Below are 11315 nucleotides of genomic sequence, written 5' to 3'. Positions count from 1 at the left end.
TATGAACATGGAGGCAGCTGCAATATGTTGCCGTTGTCTATTCCGTACAACACCTCCCTTTATATCGTGAGTCCACACACATTGCTGCAACGACAGGCTTCAGACGTTCTCATATTGCTTCCCCGACCTAGGATATTGGTGCGGGGAAGCGGATGTGTTGCCATTGAAGTTGGTGTACGGGTGGCTGAACCGGCCAACAATGTGTCGGGACTCAAGAAGTATTGTTAACATACAACATTATACCGCGTATCGTGTAACTAGGAGTTGCAGCCTGGTCTGGCCTCCGTGCCCTTGCTTGAGGACGAGTTTGCTTTTCCCATGCGCAGATCCGGCTCAGCTAACACCTAATTCGACTTAAGAGGACTGTGATCAATGTGTTGAAATGCGGCAAAAATGGGCTATAATAAGATGGCAAAACTTTATTAGTTTTAGCCGGCGCTGTTGTGTCAGATTTCAAAGCACGGTCCACCCATGCGATGTACATATTGGTTTTCAGATCCAGGTGAAGAAAAGGCCAACTACTCCGTACGTGGTAGCTCGAGGCCGGGCCATTCCTGTGCGTCAAGACGAAGGGACGTGTCTCAGTATTCTAATGCCATCGCGTGTCTGTACAAGCGGCGGGAGGATCGCGCTTGGCTGGGGTTGTGAGACCTGAGACGGCAATCCCCGTACTTGAAGATGAAGCATTACTACTAAGCACTGCGTCCTCCGCGCTCCATATGTGTAGTACCAGTTGGTGTCTTTGTTCTCTGAGAAGCTCCATGACGTGTCCCTTGAGGGGCATGGTAGGGCTTGTTGTGTCTCCCGGCCGCAACAGAGCACAGACATTGTCCCTATTGAATTGGTTGCATACATAACTTACCTACTCAAACAAAGTGCTTTAACGGCCATGAAAGAGGTCCAACTAGGCGTGAAGCTCTGGTGTATCTACTTCCCGGCGCTTGGATCTTCATCTTGATTGAGCTAGGACTCCGTAGATCCAAGAAAGTCCTTTTTGATGTGTCGAATGCAAATGTTGATGGCACACCCTTGACGAGCATCGTTCAGCAGCCAAGGAGTACTTGACTGGTGATGGCGAAGAGGACAAAAGTTGCAGACGCATTGATGATCGGCGCTATCTAGCAGGACCGGCGGCGGTAGGGGACCAATAACGGCGACTCATTGTGCAGGCCTTGGTGAAATGAAGAGGTTGGATAATAACTACTACAAGACGGAGTGCAATCTAGATAGTTCCTCATGCCTCTGCACATGGGTGGAGGCATGCAGTAATTGGTTAGTTTCTGCTGGAGCACCGTTGCTCCTGCTCATTTTGCGTGCATTATGCCCTGACTACTCCGTAGAAAAGTACGGATGACGCACCCGGTGGGCTTGGCAAGTGCCTCCGCCAAATGTGGCACTCCGTGTTTTGTACCAGACGTCACCTCTCCCTCCACCAGTACCAAATCAAGTTATAACTACAACTTATTACTATTAGCATAATCATCACCACCACTATCATGCCGAGGTTCGGAGACCGTACTACAACACGGGTTCCGGACTTTTAAGGGATTGCAATACGAGGACATGATACGATACCAGACGCCTTGTGCGGAGAATGCACTGCTCCGATCGACTGCGTGGCTGAGGGGCCGCGCACTTGGTGCGCGTTCAGTGGCTCGGTGGCGCGGTGGCTGTCTCACGACCCGATTCGGCTCAGGGGGGCTCAGGTGCAGATGGTCAACCCAGCTGAGCCCAGGCCACCGTTGACGGTGCATGCCAGTGCAAGGCTCAAGTGCTCGGTAATTAGTATCCAGATGTCTCCCTACAGGGCCGCAGGGGCAGGCAAGCAGGACATCTGCATGAAATGCTGCAGGATGCCGGCTACAGGCCCAACCCCAGCAGCGCATGTTCGTCATTGAACCCCAGCTTGACCAGGCCTCCAATTATGCATTTGATGATTCCAGGGCCCAGGGCCGAGAGGCCCCGAAGGGGCCGGCGCCGTCGACGTATCCGCTCTCCATCGTGCATGTCCAGTCGTGTCGGTGACAAGCAAAAAAAAAAAAAAAAAAAAAAAAAAAAAAAGGTCCTGCTGCTAGTCGACCAGGGCCCATGGATATCTAAAACAGGCCCTCGGGCTCTTACCTCATGTCGATGCAGGACGATTAGTCCGTAATTCCATCTGTTCGTCCCATCCAACGCCCTTCCTTCACCCCTAGATGCAGCTGGTACATCGTGGCCACGTCTTCCTCGATATACCAAGAAGCTCGAGGCTCCTTGTTTCAATCTTGCCGCTGATCGCACGACTTGAGCATTGAGCCGTTGGCGTACTTTGCGCCGTTACGACTTCCGGTGGAGGGCCATTTTGGGTAGACACCACACACGTCCAAGCCCCAAATCATCGTGCCCCTGAGGCACTCGATCAACGTAAAAACATGCTGAGCCTACAAGATGCTGCCCGGTCGCCGCCTGTCGGTGGAACAGGTGGACGATCACGATATTCAAAAGCGCTACCGTCCGTCCCTGTTGCCGACAGTCAAGGTGTCGCTGGCCTTCCACCGCTCCCGCTACCGAAAGGCCAGTCTGAATTTCAGTTCCCTCTTCCCCCGCGGAAATCGTCTCGTGCAAACGACAACAACAAGGGTGGCAAAAGTATACCCAGAAAACCTGTTGGCTCATCGGCATCGAAGCACGCTGCACCACCGTCTGGCGCGCCCAACATCATCAATTCACCGCCTCTCTCGACTCCGTCTCCGGCCGGCTCAATGGCGATGCCCAGAGAAGCGGTTGCAAGAGTGCCAGAACCACCAGCACAGCCCGTTCTCATTGTTCCTCCCGAGTCCTCACCTACAGATTCACTATCCAGTCTGTTGTCCGCGTATTCTCGAGAACCCGATGCCCCCATGTCCGGTAGCACTTACACGACAGCAAGCACAGTCAACACCCTCCATGACTCTAGTCTCAGCCCGTCGCTGGGCAAAGACGGACCATCAGCTGGCGGCCACACTTATTCACAAACACATGTGTCTGCTAAGAAAAGTGAGCAAAGTCCTGAACACAAGGCCCTGCGCCGCCCTGCGCCGCCTCTAAAGGACGATTCATCTCATCCCAGTTCGTCGTCCCCGAAACTGCTGCCCGTTGCACCGCTATCTGAAAAGGCCTCAGCTCCACGGCCTGAAATTTGGAAGCGTCGACCACATACCGCCGAGAAGAACAAAGAGCTCCCCGATTTAAAACTAAGCCATAGCCACGGTTCGACTGCTTCGACCTCGACAATTCAGTCCATTGAAACCGCTGTGCTTCTGGCCTACGCCAACACAGGCTCCGAATCCAAGCCCACCGAGGAGCCGAAACAAGACGCAATAACGCCTCTTCCAGCCCTCGGCTTGCCCGGCCGTAACGTCAAGCCAGTGTCTGACGAGAAGAATCAAGAAACAGAAAGGCAGATGGGGAGTATCGGCTCAAAGGTGCAGGACATGGTGGGAAAAGCCCAGAATTCCTGTACCCCGGTGGATCGCAAGGACTTGCCTGCTCGCCGAGATAGCAAGCGACCACCCACGCCGGAATACCGAAAGGGAGATGCCAGTCCTCCATCTTCTCAGGCTGACACTATCGCGAAGCCTGCCTCGCCCGTCTCAGCAACCGGATCGCCAAAGGAAGGAGTCTTGTCTACTGCATCCAAATCGCCACCTCCACAGCCGACCGCGCCGTCGAAATCGGAACCAGTCGCGCCGAGTCTTGTTTCTGTTCCTCCTATTGCTTCAACATCTGCGAGCAGCCTCCCCCAAGCCGCACCGGACCTTCGCCTCGCTACAAATCTTCTAGAAACGAAACGGAGCAGTCCCTCTCCGCCAAGAGAAAAGCCTCCCCCTGCCAAGACACAATCCCTGCCTATGAATGACAGCAACCGTGTCATCAGTGCTTCGTCGGATTCAGCGTTGAGCCGCACGTCATCTGATCAAAATGGTGTAGGCCCCAGTGGCGAAGAACTTCAAAGGCCTGCGACAGCCACCGGCTCATTCGACCCAAGGATTGTCACTTCAGATACACACGGACCCATGTACCGAGGACGTGATGGGACTCTATATCCAGAAATGAAGGTCGTGCGAGAGCCAGACCCCAGAGCAGCATACTTCCCTATCCAAACGGACAAGCCTCTGCAACCGGGCTCGATAATTTCTTCGAGGCCTCTCAACCAGACACATTACAACTGTTTCCAGAAGCATCGAACCATGAATCGCAGGTCGAACCGAAATTATCCGCTCACTTGTCAAACGTGTGACAAAGCTGATACAGAGGACCGTTGGGTATGCACATTCTGTCATCTGCGCATATGTGAGACATGTTTGCAGGGACTAAACGGGCACCAAAAGGTGCTTAAAAGGTTGGTAGACCAGCTTCGAGCAAACACGCCTGTCAGCTTATCGTCAGCGTCGCCGCCTGGATCTGCTCTTGGCATCGAGCTCCCTGCTTAGGGGCCCACGGCAATGAAGGCACTGGTTGCCCGAATTTTAACAATATTTTTTGTTCGCCCTTCTTTGTATTACTAAAACGACCGCATTTTCCTACTAGTCCGGTCAGCTCGCGGGGGCTCTTCAGCCCAGCTCACGACCTCTTTGAGAATCTCGTTACGGTTATATTATCATGTATGTAGAATGAGAAGCTGTCAATGGCTGGATTTTATAGACGAAGATCTGCTGCAACAGATTACGTTTGACTTCACGTTGGAGATACGTGCATTTTGGACAGCCTTGAGGATCGAAAGGCTTGGTTTGTTTTTCTTGGAATCATATCAATAGTGGATGGAGTAATATCGGATATCACCACCTGGGGGCGTGCGCTGATTGTCTATTTTTCAAATTCAAGAGTAGGTTCATAGGTTCTTAGGTTCGTAGGCGAGGATTTACATTCAGATTTGGCTCATCGTAGGAATTGACTGAATATCTCATGCCAAGAGTTTTTCCATGAGCCTAGTGAAACTCGTTAATGTGGTGTGTAAAGGACAAGTTCTGGGAGCTATAGATGAGACTTGCGGACTGAGTGGGTCCCGCCGCCGTATAATAACTGGGGCGGCCAGAGCAACAAACCAGACAACTGCTGGTAACAAACCAGGTAACTCAACTTCAATCGGTCTGGTACGTATGCAGTCTCATCGCAGACCCAATACAGCTTCCCCTGACATGAAGCTGCCATCATCAATACCAACCGGCGGCCATGTCCTCTCTGCAACGGACTCGCTCCTTGCGTAAACCAACGATACCACCTCCCGCGGAAAAGACGGTCAGACCTACCGCCACGGATGCAGCGCGAAGCGGCTCCCCCAGCCGATTACCATTGAAGCCATTCACACAACCTCCATCCGCCACTCTACCAGGCTCATGCGCAACAAACACCATCACAGCAGCGTCGTCGTCCCGGAGCAGCAGGCCTGCCCCGACCCCACCGACACGCTCAACCTCGCTGTCTTCAAGGGCAAATGGAGCCTCTGCGGGAGAAACGGCCAAGAAGGAGACCTCTCGCTACCCCCCGCCAAGCGGTGCGAACAGAGCAGTGGTCAGGACCCGACCTACGTCCGCAGGCAGCGGGAGCGCAGAACCTGCGCGGCGCGCCCCGACGCATGTTCGTGCTAAGAGCACGGTGACGAGCCTAACACCCGCCACGTCGTTGCGGCCGCCGTCGAGTGGCCGAGTTGCCAGTGGTGGTAGCCAGACGACGAAGACGACGACGACGACGACGGCAGCCAGAGGCGGCCGCAGTCGAAATGTATCCGTGGACAGAGGCCCGTCTACACCCGCGAAGCCAAGCGTCGCACCAACGGCCGCGGCAGCAAAGGCACAACAAGCTCAACCCCGACTGCGACCTGCCTTCTCAACGCCCAGCAGCACTACTCGCCGGCAAAGTCGCAAGCCCCCAAGCCGCTGACATCGGCTATCATCGCCCCGCCATCCCCGTCAAAACTACCAGCCAATATCGCTGCGTCGGCCGAGACAAGCAGGTTGCAGGCCGAGCTTCTGCAGCTGCACCTCCTCCACCGAGACTCGCAAGCAGTTCAAGCGCAGTGGCACGCCAGCGCCAAGGCGAAACTCGGATCCCGCTTCGAAGAGCTCAGCCGAGAGAGCAGGGGCGTGTCCGAGAGGGAGAGGTTCGCCGTGGAAAGCGACAACATCCTCGCTTTGAGACGCTGGGCACGCAGCGGCAGGTGCGGGATAGAAGAGAAGATCCAGTCGCTGGATGAAATCTTCACCGGGCTATGGACGCTCAGTGAGCCTGCAGGCCGGTACGCGAGGGTGGTGAAGCGGTTTGAACGCTGGGCCGACCACATGTGTGACGCGGAGGAGGCGAGACACGATGCGGGGAGGACGCTGGTCCACGGCCATGAGTCGTTATTCGTCGGAGAGCTGGATGCTGCTTGGAAAGAGGAATGTGCCGGCCTGACTAGACGTTTGGAAACTTGGAGGGCTCGCCTCGCTGAGATAGATGATTTGCCGACACGGGAGGGCGTAGCTACGACCGAGGTGTCCAGTTTGGAGAGGATGCTCGCTGGGGCAGGGAACCTCGTGCACGATATGCTGACCGAGTTACATGCCATGGAGGAGATTGAGCAGCAGGCATTGGCTAGGGAGAATGAGTGGATTGAGAGGGTGAATAGGGAGGGCGATGATGACATTGATACCCCGAGGGCTGGAGCTGTATGGCGAGTGATTTGACATGAGACTTTTTGACGATGAAGCGACCTCACTTGTACCGGGTACTTGTATAACTCTACCATGTCTTTCCGATAATAATGAGTCATCGCCAATAGAACGCGAGAACTGATGGGGAAAAAAGACGATATTATCCTTCATAACTTATCAGAGACTGCTCTAACATAGCTATGCAGCAAAAAAGTTAAGTAACCTTGAGCCGACAAGATGTTTCGCACATCTTCCGGTCCACTCCGGGCCTTTTCAGAATATGACTCGAATCAAAAGACTCCAAAAGGGCAGATTGAATGAAAGGGCCAACATTCTAAATCCTCCTGCTATAGCCAGGGCGGCGTAATATCATCCGCACTCATCTGTATGATTGACCAATAAAGCTTGTTGCGTGGTACGCATTTTCTCGTCTTTTCTTTTCAACGTCGTCTTGCTCATAAGCGTACGTTTTCCAATCCTCCATTCGTGCAGCCAAGCGTCTTCATGTGTGATCTCCTCTGAAACATCCCCCACTACAGGAACGCCTTTCTGGGGAAACCGACGCCCTCAACAGCAGGCTCGTCTACAAACCAGCTGCATCTGTCGCCAGAGGCCTCGTTGACCAATGAGCAGGGCAGAGTGGGCTCGAGGGAGTCAAAGATTTCTTTCATGATATCCTTCTTTCCACCACCTGTAGCGACAAATGCCACGCGAACGGCGTGGGTGACAACGGGCAGAGTGAGAGTGATTCTCTTGGGAGGGGGCTTAGGAGAATCTTCGATGGGGGCGACCCAGGCATCGGTCTCGCGAAGGAGAGGGTGGCCAGGGAATAGGGAGCAGGTGTGGCCATCGGGGCCGCAGCCTAGGAGGATGAGGTCGAAGATGGGGAGGCGAACAGAGTCGCGGCTTGCAAAGCTGCCGACTAGGGTCTTTTCATACTGGTCGGCAAGTTCTTGGGTATCGTTGAGATAGGTGGTGTCTATGGGATGGACGGTAGGTTGCTGGTCGGCAGGAATCTTGTCGAGGAGCTCGGATTTCAAAAGGCCGTAGTTGGAGTCGGCGTGGTCCAGAGGCACAGCACGCTCGTCGGCGAAGAATATCTCCCACTTGGTAAAGTCAATCACATCTTCGGGGCCACTCGACGGGGCGAGAAGAGCCTGTGAAAGGGTCTTGGGCAAGGAGCCGCCTGAGACGGCCACTTTGAACGAGTCGTGACGTGAGAAGCCGGCATTTTGGCTCTGTACCACGTAGCCGCGGAGGGCTGCTGCCAGAGAGTCGATGTTGCCAAAGGCGTAGAGGTTGGGCTGCGTCTTGGGCATGGTGACGGGAACAGAAATGCAAATGATTGTCCCGCGTCTGGAAAAGAAAGAAGAACACTTGTGGTAGAGTCGGATGTCACAAGGATGCGATGCAGACGATGATGCAATTTGTCTGCTTCGGCTGTGGCGGCGGTTCGAGTAGTAGCTATTGACTCGATGCTCCAAGGATGACGTAAGACCGTTTTGCCGGAAAAAGAAAAAGAAGAGGGCAACAGCTGCTCGCAGAAACGGATCCAGGTGACAGACCTGTGGCGGCGGAGGAAGGAGTGGTGGCGAGAGGTGAGGGGAGGTCAGAATGAAGGATGTGAAGATGCGGGCTGCTTGACGCTCAAGTCAACTTTAAAAGTCGCAACATGAAGGCTTGAAGCTTGATTCCTGATGGCGGGGTTGACGGTTTTGGTTGAGCAGAAGAAATGGCGGGGTTCCTGGAAACAAGAACCCGGCTCTGAAAAGATGGAACATTACGCCATTTACCTCTGTAGGGTTTACTCCGTATCACGGTATCAGTCATGTATCATGTACAGAACATCGGCAGCGGGTCGATATGACTTGCATTTGTGATGATGCAAGGACCGAGTGCTGACTGACCGACTGACTGAAGGTATGAATTTGGCCCAGCTCCAATCAAAGGAGTGAGCACAACGCAACGTCGGGAGCATCCGAGAAGACCATGCGACCTTGAGTGTTGCTTGAAGTAACCTTGTGCATTCCTCAAAGTAGTTTGGCACCTCGCATACCTCAGTACGTACATACAGTATGTTGGAGGTTATTTCTAAAGTGAGTTTTGGACAAACCACTGCTGCCTCTTTGTCAAATCGGCGATATCTGCCAAGTTTTACGAGATGAGGGTTGATACTAGCCCCCGATGACTGAGATTGTATATTAGGTATGTGAACCCGTACTCATGTCACCTCATTGACACTGGCGGTCAAGCGTCGGAGTCATGGCCGTGGTTGAAGCTTCAGGATGCAGGATGTGGCATTTCCTTGCGTGCGGGTGCCGATTTTCTTCGGCTATACGGAGCGAATGTTGATGCAGGACTATAATGCCATAACTAAGCGGTGTCGCTCTCTGCACCGAATGCGCGTTGAGTTGCCGTTGAGCAAATAGTCGGCTACGAATTGACTTGAAGTAGTTGTCTCAATTTATGTCTGCGACACAGACACACACACACACACACACACACACACACACACACACACACACACACACACTCACACGCTCACTCACTCACGTTCAAGGCATGTGAGAAGGCGGGGTAGTTTTGAAGGATCAAGTCGATGAGTGATGCAATGTCAACCAGTGTCTCTGTGCCCTGCCCCTCATTTGACGTTGGCATCATGCCAAATTAAATTGACCAACGTCTCCAGAGCGGTGAATTGGATGGTTTGACGGAGGAGGATATCATATATCAGAAGGCATTGGTGCACCGGCCGACAGGGTGGTGTGGGATTTCACGCTTCGCGGGCCGCGTACATACATACATACATACCTACCTAGGTAGGTTGGTTACAAGAGGGCCTTGCTTGCACTCAAGTGCGCATCTGGTGATGGTGGCAAATATTGCATGCAGGTGCAGGAGCGCTTGAGCTAAGCAATGGTTGTACCTGGTGTTTTGTCTTTAATGTTGAGAGCACCTACCATCGATGTCCTGGCGTATCCATGGCGCAGCACTTGAGATAACTTGGGAGGGGTCGTGATATGGCATCATTCACAACTACCTAGATTTCTTCTGTCTATACACTCCTTTCAAATATCGAAAGAATCGTTCTAGACGAAAGGAGGATGTGCATAGAGACACATACATAAGGAACCTACCTACTTAAGTTAGGTAGGTAGGTACCTAAGAAACTAGTAGCTTCTTGTGGTCACTGGCGTATGTACCTGCAGTCCGGACTTTGTCAACCGGTACGGTCTGGTGCAGATGCTCCATCGTCCCACTGTCTCTGGGCCACACTCCACTCAAGTGCTCTCTGAGCGCGCTGAACATTGAAGGTGCTAAAGAACCTCCCGTGCTTGGCTCCAACCTGGCACTCACACTGTAGCAATGAGTCCAATGACCCATCAACGGAGGCCAGTTGGCAGCATTCATGTTCACATCAATTGAGACTTAAGTATACTGAAACCACCTGTTCCATGGCTACCTTGCCTAGGCAGATATCTGGAAGATACGGAGAAGAATTTTCAAACCCAAGACCAAGTTTTAGTATTGGCGTGTCTAACATTTGGCTTGAGCCACCCGACTCCACTAGTGCGAACTGGCCTCATCCAACGAAAGTCGAATATCAGGGATCTGCTCCCCTATGCCAGGGCTGACATGGATGGCCTGCGCCACATTTCACGACACATGCAAGTTCTCGTTTTCCTCCCACGCACACGCACACGCCTACGCCTACACCTACTCCGTAATACAGGACAGACGGCAGCAGGACAGGCAGGCAGCATCTCCTCCCCATGGCCCCAAGCGGCTGTCTTCTCTCGAACCGCCTTGTCTCTGGGCCCTTGTCTGGGCACCAATGCCCACGATAACTTCTGGCCTGTCAAAGGTCACTGATCTCCACGGGTGGCAGCCACACGCTTGCATCGGCAACGGCTGGTGTTGGCAAACAAACTCTGAGAAGGGGCACAAAAAAAAATGGTACAAAAGTCTTTTGGACCCTGAATTTGTTCTGTTCTCCGGGACCCTGAACAGAGGGGTATGTACATACTACACACTTGCTCGATGCCCCCGACCCTGGGTCCATCTGGTCCATCTGGTCCATCTGGTGGTCCATCCGGAGCCAGATTGGTAGTTGCCCCAAGTCTGAATCTGGTGCCACTGAACCACCTGGCCTGGGGCCAAGCCGTTGTTTTCATTCTTTTCCACCTTCTCGATCCATCTCCCGTATACTCCGTAATCTTACACCTGTAGTCTATCACTCACCAGGAGTGGTTCAGGACATTTGCTGGTTCATAAACTACTTAAGTAGGTACGTGGAGCTGATACACCTGTAGGCTGTCATCGTGCCGTTCCCCCCTTAACTGTTTGACCCGTCATGCTGACCTTGCCGCATAGCCCGAGGCGTTTTGCTATCAAGGCAAGCCTACTGCAACTCCTCTTTCTCCCCTACGCTTGTGCCTACATCTCAAGTACGCCCTTGACTTCCTGCTGTATGGCTGTGCTATAAACAGACCACCACCGATCCTGTGGAGCTTGCCTTCGATAGTTCACCAACCCGGAGACCAGGGGACTATCCCACGACATAGCTCCAAGGGTGTTGTAAAACTCTTGAAAAGAGACCCAATCATAGTTCCGGGAGAATACTGCGGCTGAGAAATTGCCTCGGTTACCGGGAGCCTTGACTCT

The 11315-nt window shown here is 53.2% G+C and overlaps 5 protein-coding genes across 5 annotated transcripts; 4 read left to right on the top strand and 1 right to left on the bottom strand.

Moving 5' to 3' along the window:
* Positions 1–2411: 2411 nt before the first annotated feature.
* Positions 2412–4451, top strand: J3458_007286 (uncharacterized protein; the record flags this gene model as incomplete). Its single annotated transcript, XM_007811833.2, has 1 exon — positions 2412–4451. One exon carries the CDS (start codon positions 2412–2414, stop codon positions 4449–4451), a length of 2040 nt encoding a protein of 679 aa, XP_007810024.2.
* Positions 4452–5354: 903 nt separating this feature from the next.
* J3458_007285 (uncharacterized protein) lies at positions 5355–5606 on the top strand (the record flags this gene model as incomplete). The annotated part of the gene is made up of 1 exon (XM_066119303.1): positions 5355–5606. One exon carries the CDS (start codon positions 5355–5357, stop codon positions 5604–5606), a length of 252 nt encoding a protein of 83 aa, XP_065975941.1.
* Positions 5607–5737: 131 nt separating this feature from the next.
* On the top strand, positions 5738–6211 carry J3458_007284 (uncharacterized protein; the record flags this gene model as incomplete). Its single annotated transcript, XM_066119302.1, has 1 exon — positions 5738–6211. The coding sequence occupies one exon, from the start codon at positions 5738–5740 to the stop codon at positions 6209–6211; it is 474 nt and encodes a 157-aa protein (XP_065975940.1).
* Positions 6212–6296: 85 nt separating this feature from the next.
* On the top strand, positions 6297–6683 carry J3458_007283 (uncharacterized protein; the record flags this gene model as incomplete). Its single annotated transcript, XM_007811834.2, has 1 exon — positions 6297–6683. One exon carries the CDS (start codon positions 6297–6299, stop codon positions 6681–6683), a length of 387 nt encoding a protein of 128 aa, XP_007810025.2.
* A 500-nt stretch (positions 6684–7183) lies between these two features.
* On the bottom strand, positions 7184–7969 carry SOL1_1 (suppressor of los1-1; the record flags this gene model as incomplete). Its single annotated transcript, XM_007811835.2, has 1 exon — positions 7184–7969. One exon carries the CDS (start codon positions 7967–7969, stop codon positions 7184–7186), a length of 786 nt encoding a protein of 261 aa, XP_007810026.1.
* Positions 7970–11315: the final 3346 nt, after the last annotated feature.

Source organism: Metarhizium acridum (genome assembly GCF_019434415.1).
Source record: "Metarhizium acridum strain ARSEF 324 chromosome Unknown scaffold_72, whole genome shotgun sequence".
NCBI classification, from domain to species: Eukaryota; Fungi; Ascomycota; class Sordariomycetes; order Hypocreales; family Clavicipitaceae; genus Metarhizium; species Metarhizium acridum.
The sequence above is the reverse complement of the archived record's forward strand: the minus strand, read 5'-3'. Positions and strand labels throughout refer to the sequence as shown.